The 9,716-nt window shown below is 41.5% G+C and overlaps 2 protein-coding genes across 3 annotated transcripts in view; one reads left to right on the plus strand and one right to left on the minus strand.

Annotated features, from left to right (window-relative positions):
• Nucleotides 1–1,636, minus strand: part of fgf12a (fibroblast growth factor 12a) — a 37,416-nt gene extending 35,780 nt beyond the window's left edge. Inside the window, exon 1 of one of the 2 annotated variants that reach the window (XM_041054530.1) lies at nucleotides 1,328–1,636. In XM_041054530.1, the coding sequence (XP_040910464.1) occupies nucleotides 1,328–1,346 (19 nt within the window). In that variant the 5' untranslated portion in view covers nucleotides 1,347–1,636. Of the gene's footprint in view, nucleotides 1–1,304 lie in introns of both variants that reach the window. The other variant, XM_041054531.1, reaches the window with a different exon arrangement.
• A 4,003-nt stretch (nucleotides 1,637–5,639) lies between these two features.
• Nucleotides 5,640–9,081, plus strand: parla (presenilin associated, rhomboid-like a). The gene is made up of 10 exons (XM_041054520.1): nucleotides 5,640–5,743; nucleotides 6,281–6,464; nucleotides 6,603–6,707; nucleotides 6,826–6,958; nucleotides 7,078–7,173; nucleotides 7,344–7,493; nucleotides 7,738–7,808; nucleotides 7,909–8,010; nucleotides 8,377–8,474; nucleotides 8,783–9,081. The coding sequence occupies exons 1-10, from the start codon at nucleotides 5,664–5,666 to the stop codon at nucleotides 8,940–8,942; spliced, it is 1,179 nt and encodes a 392-aa protein (XP_040910454.1). The 5' UTR covers nucleotides 5,640–5,663; the 3' UTR covers nucleotides 8,943–9,081.
• Nucleotides 9,082–9,716: the final 635 nt, after the last annotated feature.

The following is a 9,716-nucleotide window of genomic DNA, read 5'->3' on the forward strand; positions in this document are numbered from 1 at the left end:
AAAACAATACAAGGATGCAAACACTGTTGTGGTAAGAAGTATTAACAACAACAGAGGATAGATATTGTGTGCGACAGTGAAGCATAAAGCATTTCATATTTGTGGTAGTGAACACTCATTTTTCCTTGAATGGGATCAGTGAATGAGGCTGTACACTCAGCAGATCCCGCTGTGGGTTTAAGAAAGGTGAAAGTCAGGTTTACACCCTAGAGGATGTAGGTGAAATGTAAACTGTACAGAAGACAGAAGCTCCCTGCCCAGCTACCTTGACATGTACTGTACACCCCATGGCTTTTGTATTTTTGCTTTATCGTAAACCCTTGGAGAAACAGGACATAGGGACAATGAGGGAGAAAGGTTACCCTACTTTAACAAGGGCATTCTGTCCCTTACCCAAATATATTTCAAGCTCAAATTGTGCTTGTTTTGTGCTTTAACCCCATGCATCTGTAAACTGCCCTGCAAAACGCTGCAAACACAAACAGAGGAAGACCCATGACGTTGTGGAGTGAGTTATTCCATATTTCAAGCTGTGTGTAACCATAAAGCAACATCTAGTTTTCCATACAGGAGACTCTGTATCCAATAGCCCTAAATAACAGCCTCTATAGCCCATTACTGGCAGAGTTGAAAAGCTTTGTCAACAACACGCTTGCTGATCGTTGAGGCCACATCGCCGCCGCTGTAAGGGGAACAGCAGCACATTCATCTCACCGGGGAAAAAAAAGTGGAGAGCCAGCAGTTTTTTGTCTAAATCAGCTGACAGCACTGATAGAGTAAAGCAAGGCTCCGTCAGGGGAGACTGTAGCCGTTTACCATGCGCAACACTGGGGGTGAAAACAGTGTAATGCGGACCTAATATTAACACAAGTTGTGTTTCATATTAGATATGCGTTGCTTTTCAACACTAATGTTGATAAATCTTAATTACACCCCGTGATGTTGGTAGGCTTAAGGTGCTTAAGGGTCAGAGCAAACTATTCGAGGCTGTGGACTGAGCTATGAAGACGGGATACAGCAGCAGTATCGCGCTGCAGCACTGAAGCATGTGCTGATCTGTGGTGGTTTATCGCACTCATACACTATCATCAGCATCCCCAAGACTCAAGTTCTGGCCCAGGCTATGAATCCCCCTTTACTGCGTGCAGCATTCTGCAGCATGCAGTTCAGAAAACCGCAATAAAGTTAGAGCTTCTTCTAGTGTTCCGCAGTGTGTGCTTTAAAAAAGCGATCACCCAATAATAACCAATGCTACGCCCGAGAAAAATAAGTAAACATAAAAACAAAACGAGCTCAGAACTTACTCATGCACGTGGAAGTTCCTTACCGGCGTTTTTATCACCCATGTCCCCTTGCGGTGCAGAAGTTGAATATACTGACGACGTGGGCTGAGGGAATGCGCGTGGAGATGGTGTGCGCTCGCTTCTTCGGCTGGGACAGCGAGGCAGCGACAACAGGGAGGCTGATTGTGCTTGTTTCGAGTAATAAATACTAAAAAAGAAAAAGAAAAGAAAAAAACAAGAGCTCCTTCTGGGACCCCGCCGGAGCGCGTGGGAGAGACACTGGATGCAGAGCTCTTTAGTGAGCTCGTGCTTGTGCTCCCTTACTGTTTGCAAGAGTTTCTGAGTAAGGTGGACTGAGGACTCAGGTAAAGAATGAGGGAGGATGTGACTGTGCTGTGTGTGTGTGTGTGTGTGTGTGTGTGTGTGTGTGTGTGTGTGTGTGTGTGTGTGTGTGTGTGTGTGTGTGTGTGTGTGTGTGTGTGTGTGTTTGTTTGCAGGGGTGAGCGGATGCAGGGTGTGCATTGTGCTTTGATGCAGGAGTACAGGCTGAGGCTGAGCTGAACAGAAAACAGAAGAGATTTTTATTTCCTTTCAAACTGGCAGTGTGACCTTATGCTCACAGTTTATATTAATGGCTGTGCTCTACAAAATTGTTCTATTTTGTGCAGATAAAACTCTGATCAGTTCTGTTTCCTCATGTTAAATTTGTCTCTAGGGAGGTGCTGCAATTTGTGGCATTTCTTGTTTATTCTGTTTCTCAGGGCCTGTAAGTATCATTAAAAACTGAAGATCTGATAAAAAAAAAAAAATAAGAAAATATTTACGTTCATAAATTCACTATGTGAATGACTGAAAAAGTTATTATCATTCTGCCATCATGCATACTTTGCCCAGCCTGTAGGGACTTACATTACACCACACCACCAGAAAGTTGTGAAAGCATTTCAGATTTTTCAGTCCTCCATGTCTACAAAAGCATTCACTAGTGTCTCATAAAACATGCACCATGTAACCCTGGACAAGTCTGAATAAATACAAAATAAATAATCCACCATTCCTTCCTTTACAAGCTTTAGATACACAAAAAATTGAACACTCAGGGTTTTGTTGAGCCATTTGATGGGAATTAATATGTGTAATGCTTAAGCGCATGCCTCAGTAATGTCAATGAGTGTATGCTTACACGTTTTTCATGTAAACCTTCTTATTGTTAACTATTTTCAGCTCAATTAACAAAAAACAATATCCTCTTCCAGCCTGCCGTGGATGAGCTCCGTCAATGCTGACCACATACTGTACCATGTTGCTTTAGTGATGGCAAAGGCAGGTGATATTCTGCTGAGAGACATCAATATTTAATGAGTGAATCACAGATCAATCATCGTGTCCTGAGCATCTGACTCTTTATTGTGCCTGTTATTTGATTATACTGCACCACTTTCTGATTCTGACTTGTATACAGGATATACAAAGACTGTGCGTTCATAATGAACTGGCTGTTCCAGTATAATGGGTTTGTGCAAAAAGCTCTTGAGGAATTTGCTAGTGTTGTGTAATCAAATCATGTCGGTGAGAACTGCCAGGGCAGATATGTACGCAGAGGTACAGTGTGTGCATAAGAGTGTGTCACTCTCACATTTTATTCAAGTGCCCCTCTCGTTCTGTAATTATTCTTTTTACCCCAAATTAAAAAAAAAAAAAAAACTTTATATAAACACCTTTTTTGTGATACTCTGTCCTCTGGTATTTTGGGTAAAATAAACATCAGGACTTTGCAGTGAAATCCCACTCATTGTCCACTTCATATAGCATGATCCTGTAAATCAGCTCCTGACTGCTGAATACCACAATTGCACACCGACCATCGCGCCTCAAAATCTATGCAAGAAAAGAAACAGAAAACAAGTGACAGTGTGGTATTATCTAACTGGCCCATTGATCAGCGTCTTAGAAAGCTCCTCGTCAGCACTCTGTCGGGACGCTATGATAACAGCTAGAGTTTCCTCTGATGGTATAAAAAGACTGTGCTGCTGGTATACAATGTTTCTAGCCTTTGGGCTGAAATAGAAGCCTCAAGGCCAAATGACGTTCAGCATCATGCATCTGCCTGTGGATCCAAATCACAGCACAGATCCAAGATTCGAACATCAGGGTTGTTTTATTATTCACACTACCTGTACATAGTTGCAGTAAGATGAACGGTGGACCTAAATGAATGACAAGTTGTTCTAATTTCAGATATCACACTTCCTGTCACATGACCGAGGCCCTGCATGCCCTGTTGCCGACACAGGCGAATCCTGGCTGGCGTCGGTTCACAGCAAATCGATGAGAGGACCTGAAAGAGGACACCTCTGCTGGGAAAAAATGCACTGCATTGATCAGAAAGGAACCTAAAGTCCTCTACAGATTCAGAGAGTGAATGAATGTGTGTGTGTGTGAGGGTTGTGTTGTAGCATAGCAGGGTTGCAGCATAGTACAACTCTTTAACCAAAATCCAAATCATGAACAGATTTTACCTAAGTTAACTCCGGCTGCCACTCAAATATTTATTATTCTTACCCTCTTTTTATCCACTCCCCTCCCTCCTTCTGTTCCTCTCTTTGGCCTCCCCACCTGTCCTATCACTATCATCCCCCCCTTCCCTCCTCCTCCTCCTCCTCTTCCTCTCCCACATCTCCCTGTCCTCCCCTGCCCCAGACCTGCACCCATAGAATATCATCTAACTTGGCAGTGTGTCCTTGGGTCCCTACAGTGACAAAGGCATATTGCTCCCCTTTTTTCCTACACTGTATCTTTACCCTGAAACACCAACACCCCCACTTCACTGTATGACTGTGTAATTTTCTCACTAAAGTGAGATTGCATCCCCCTCACGATGCATTGTCTGCTTCAGTTAAGATTAATTACCTATGTAGCTACTGCTACGCTTCTTTTATTTTGTTCCAGCTCTATTAAAGCATTTCTCAGTGCAATATTGTCCACAGCTAAAGTAGCCCAGGAAGTCAAGCGCAGTTATTGCATCGGAGGAGAGCCCTAGTTACTCTGCAGACACTGCAGTGCAGCCTTCTCATGGTAAATTCTACCTTCTTCACCTATTTCTGGAGTCGCTGGCAGGCTTGTGAGAAGTTTGTGGAACTTGTCCAGATGCCAATAGCAACACCTAGTGCCATTAATACTGCTCAGCCATACTGTCCAAGGCCTCCACCACTTTCTCTCTTGTTTTCACGAAAAAAACAAACAAACTCCAGAGTGCTTACTAAGTGTTTTAGTAATAAGACAAAAAATAAAAAGAACTATTTATTAAATTTTGATTTCCTGTTGAATATATTATGTATGAAGGCATATGTTGTTTTACACCATTCTCACATTGTCCACCTTCTAATTCCCCTCTATGCTAAAAGCTTTTGCATTCAATCATTATTTTTTTTTCTCTCATTTTGGAAATTGATCTGCAATGGTAGGAAAATTATCTGGATACTTAAGCAGAATTAGTAATACAACAATGGAAAAAAAACAGTCACAAATAAATGTACTGCATTTAAATTTGACTCTGAAGTAAAAGCACAAAAGTGTCAAAGTAAGAGAAATGATACATTATTATTATTAATTATTAATCATGAATTTTCAGCTGCTTTCAGTTTGGTTATCTATAGCAAGAAGTGTTTTTTCATACCATACACTTGACCTAGTAGGAAAAAGACAATGATGTCTCTGTTCTATTTAAGTGTCCCAGTATGTTCTGTCACTGTGACACTTTTAATAATGAAAAAATAACTGAAAGAAGTACACTTAAAGTTGTATTAAATTAAAGTTCATTACTTGAGTGAATGTACTTTGTTACTTTGCATCATTTTATTTCTGTGACCATACAATTCTGTACTTTAAAACGCCACTAGAGGGGAGTGAAGTGCTACCTATAAAAAAATATTTTTGCGGAAGTGCCTTAAAGTGCAATACTACTAGGGGCTGGCTCCTAAAAATCACTGGCTCCAACTGAAAAATCATCAGCTTCTCGCATGAAATACTAAATCAGTATTTTTTTCCCCACATGCACTGAAGCACTGTATTATGGGGTTATTAGCTGAATATACTCCATCAATAACTAATGCACTAATGCAATTTCTCGCCGTTTTAGTTTTTAGGAACTTTGTATGTTATGTTGTCTGCATTTTCACTAAAGACTAAACAAATAAATAGATGACAATATATAATTATTATAAGATAAAAATAAATAACTCCCCTCCCTCCCTCCAATCCAGAAAACCCTAAAAACTTCTGGGAGGATGTAAGAAGTCGGAGATTTTAGACGAGTCAGTGAACGCAACATCAGCCCCACTCAGGCAGTGGGCCGGGCCTAAACAGGAGGTCGTCACAAACATGGCGTGGAGAGGATGCGTAACGAAATGGGCCAAAACAGAGTTCATCAGATGCCAAAACACTACTTCACCAAGCTCCAGGTGAGAAAATACAAAGCGGTTCAGCTCACAGCGTGTGTCCAAACAAGAGTATCACCGACAAGATGTGTGTGTTTGCCTGTGGACCCGCAGTGTGTGTGTGTGTCTCTGTGTTATTACCTAACCGTTCCCACTGTCATTGTAAAGAGATCCACGGGGCGGAAGACAGCTTTATGTAAACAGTCTATGGTTCCATCTGTTTACTAGAAAACTCTGCAAGAACGGCACTGTTAGTGTTATTTCTGTTACGGTTTTTAAAAAAGGGCCGTGCTGATCAAACAGCAGGTCCCTCTTTTATTACCGCCCACAGATTATCCACAGTTTGAACCTTTAGTATAATAAATATATAAGGGGGGTTGGTCATAGAAACAGTAACACAACAATAATCAATTAATCTATTAAAGCCAAATATTCACAGGTTCCTACTACTCCTTATGTTCTAATGTCTTATTCTCCAATAATTGTTCATGTTTTTCTGTGTATTTATCAAAGCTGCCTCTAAGAACAGTTTTAACACTTCCTCTGCAAATTATTTGACAGATTCAGTCTCTACAATCAGCAGAAGTGTGGTTTTCGTCGGGAAGCCAAAAGGCCGGATACAAAGAAAGGCAATGTCAGCCAAGAAACAAACCCTTCACCCCCTGAAGCTGGCACAGCAGGGCCCCCACCTCCTCCCAGAGTCCCCAGGCCGACACTCTTCAAACCGCTGATGTTCACAGTAGGGGTATGTCTCAAAATTTTCTACTAGAATAATTTACTTTCTTTTATTCTGATGTTTAAATGAAAGTGAGGAAATAGATGCATGTCGTACTGAGGTGTGGGACGGTATGATGGCTCTGGATGTTGTCTGACTCCATGCCAGTTTACAGGCTGCTCCTTTGGTGCGGCTGCCATTCTGCAATATGAGACCCTGAAGTCAAGAGTTCAGACTGCGAAAGATGAAGAGCAGTCAGAAAAAATCTTACAGGTGATGTTTTTAATGTCGCAAACTGCTGTCTCTGTCCTCCAGTGCTGTTAGCTTATATTACCTGTGTAACAAAACTGGCTGCTGACAATAATTCGGCTTACCATTCACATATTACCAGGGATCCCAGGACATGGCGTACTGGCATGACTGGTGGAACCAGCTGTCAGCTTTCCAGCGACAGCTCATCCTTGTGATGTCCATGGTAGATGACTTCTGGAGCAGCCTCACAGAGGGACAGAGGACTGTCACAGGTTGCTTAGTTTGCAAACACAGATTCATTGACTGAGTTTGTGACATATGCCATATACCATCTGTAGGACAAGATATATGGAGACAGCTAAAAAAATGTTTTCTTGTGAATGTGTTCCAGGTATTATTGCAGTAAATGCTGTGGTTTTGTGTTTGTGGCGGATCCCTTCAATGCAGAGAAGCATGATTAAGTACTTCACATCCAATCCAGCCTCCAGTGAGTATGCTTGTTCAACTGTTTTGTTTTTGTTTTTTTAACCTTAAATAAATAATACAAAGTGCTTACACAACGACAATAAGGGCATTCATGTTCTTGCAAGTGTCAAATTTACAGCTGGAGTCAAGCACGTTTAATGTTTGTGTGTTTGTTTCTCTCTCTTCTTCCAGAAACACGCTGCCTTCCTATGGTCCTGTCCTCTTTCAGCCACTACTCCATCATCCACATGGTGGCCAACATGTATGTCCTGTGGACATTCTCATCAGGAATCGTCTCGCTCTTAGGAAAGGAGCAGTTTCTTGCTGTCTACCTGTCTGCTGGTGAGTGCAGTACAGGACTGGGGTTAGATGAACAGTTTATCAGATCTTAGTCCAAAATTAAATTTGCTATTTAGTTACATGACGGGTATGGGTATTTTACCAACTTAGAAACAGCTGGTAGGCTGCATGGTTGGGAGGGTACTTGAGAAAACAAGGGATAGGAAAATAAAGACAGTGATCAAATACTTTTTTGGGGAGGGAGAAAAAGTGATACCTCATTCTCACATCTTGTGTGTATTTTCAGGTGTGATCTCCACTATGATTAGCTACATGTGTAAAACAGCCTCTGGACGTCTCTATCCATCATTAGGAGCAGTAAGATATTTGCTAAAACCTTCATACAGCTTAACACCAAGTAAATACAATAATTCTAGCGATCTGTGTCTTTAATCTGTCTTTTTGTTTGAATATGTAGTCAGGTGCTGTTATGGCGGTCCTGGCCGCAGTCTGCGCAAAGGTGCCAGAGGCCAAACTAGGCATAATCTTCCTCCCCATGATGACTTTCACAGCAGGAAATGTAAGTGAGGCGCAGTATGTATCTAAGTTCGTGTGTGTTTGTGTTTGTGTGCACTCATGGCCTTGGCTGTGTGCTATTCTGGGCTTGGAAAAACATTCTCTTGTTATGTAGATACACAACTTCCCAAGCGTAATCTGAAAACGTTTTGTGGTAATTCATAAACACATTCAGGGTGCTGACATTCCCATGTTGTGTTTTCACAGCAGGCAAGAGGTGTAAGTCTGAACAAAACGGACTAAGTACCATGTATGAATGAGTGAATGTGTAAGTATGCATGTATGAATGCATTACAGAGAGACAGCTGTTGTTGATGGAGTTCAGTACATTGTATATAATCTCAGGTTCCTGTTAATGGTCTGTGTTTAGGTTCTGAAAGCGCTCATTGCCTTAGATGCAGCAGGGCTTCTACTGGGATGGCGGTTCTTCGACCACGCGGCTCACCTTGGCGGAGCCCTGTTCGGAGTGTGAGTGTCTCATTGTTCATTCATTTTACACCAACAATAAATTCACCTGGTGTTCTTCAGATTTTTGTGTTTTTCCTCAAACAATGTGATGGCTCAGTATTCATCACACAACCTATATATGGAACTTCTGACAGGAGATGTGTTACACTTATTGTAGTTGTAAGTAGGGTGAAACCTGAGCTCCAACTGTCTAAATCCTGCAAGAGGTCTGATATGGATGCTGTTGGGCTTTAAATATTTGGTTTGGCAGAAGTATGTTGCTCTGCTGTCATTATATTTTAACTGTCTCCGTGTATCTTGTCCGACAGATGGTACGTGGCATACGGTCACAAACTCATTTGGAGAAAGAGGGAGCCCCTTGTGAAGCTGTGGCATGACATACGTTCTCCAGGTGCAGGTGGATCCAGCCCTGGAGGTGGTGGCTCTGGGGTTGGTGGTGGTGATGGCGGAGGACCCAGACCACAATAAAACTTTGCACGGTCCCTGGGATTCTCTTGGGAGGAAAAAAAAAGACTGGAGTCCACAGTTACCTCAGAATATGCAAGGACACTTTTATCCTCTGATGTAGTGGGATGTTATTTTTTGTCAATAAAAATAGTTTTTCAATCAAGTTTAGCAATGAACATAAGCTGGTTAAATGGTGTGTTGAGACCTGAAATTTGAAAAGCAGGTCGGACTTCACACCTGGTGTTGCCATCACAATGTTCACTGTATGGACTGCTAGCATCTGAACACCTGCTGCTCTACAAGTAACCCCTGCAAGCTACAAAATGAAAATATTATCACTCTCCTACCTCTTAATAATCAGTTTCACCTTCAGCCTTCATGTTAGTTTTTTTACGGTCATTTTATTGAAATAAATTGTATTACACTGGACAGAAAAATCAAAGTAGTGATCCAATTCAAGTTTAAAATCAGTTGTTGAATTACAATCCTGTGAGCTGGTCTTATGTTGCTATTAAAACTTGCATTTCATTTCAGTCCAATTCCAATTCAGTCACAAACTTAATGCACCTGCTACAAACTGGTCCTACTGGTCAGGGTTAGTTTGAATCCTCAATCAGTCATTCAGTTCATCTCAGGATCTTTACCTGTGTTCATCTCAGACTTAACTCTGACTCTAACTGATATAATCACGAATTCATCCACAAATTCTGTTCAGTAAAATATATAGTGTTGGCTTTATTTAACTGAATCACCTAATACAGCCCTTCAAATATGACAATGTGCACACATTAAAAA

The sequence above is a fragment of the Toxotes jaculatrix genome, chromosome 14 (genome assembly GCF_017976425.1).
Source record: "Toxotes jaculatrix isolate fToxJac2 chromosome 14, fToxJac2.pri, whole genome shotgun sequence".
In the NCBI taxonomy this organism is placed as follows: domain Eukaryota; kingdom Metazoa; phylum Chordata; class Actinopteri; family Toxotidae; genus Toxotes; species Toxotes jaculatrix.

Excerpts from the sequence above, each read along its gene's own strand:
- parla (XM_041054520.1), top strand. The coding sequence starts at position 5,664 with ATGGCGTGGAGAGGATGCGTAACGAAATGGGCCAAAACAGAGTTCATC. Across the intron at positions 6,708-6,825 it reads AGTCAGAAAAAATCTTACAG|GGATCCCAGGACATGGCGTA; the intron begins GTGATGTTTTTA and ends ACATATTACCAG. Across the intron at positions 8,475-8,782 it reads GGCGGAGCCCTGTTCGGAGT|ATGGTACGTGGCATACGGTC; the intron begins GTGAGTGTCTCA and ends CTTGTCCGACAG.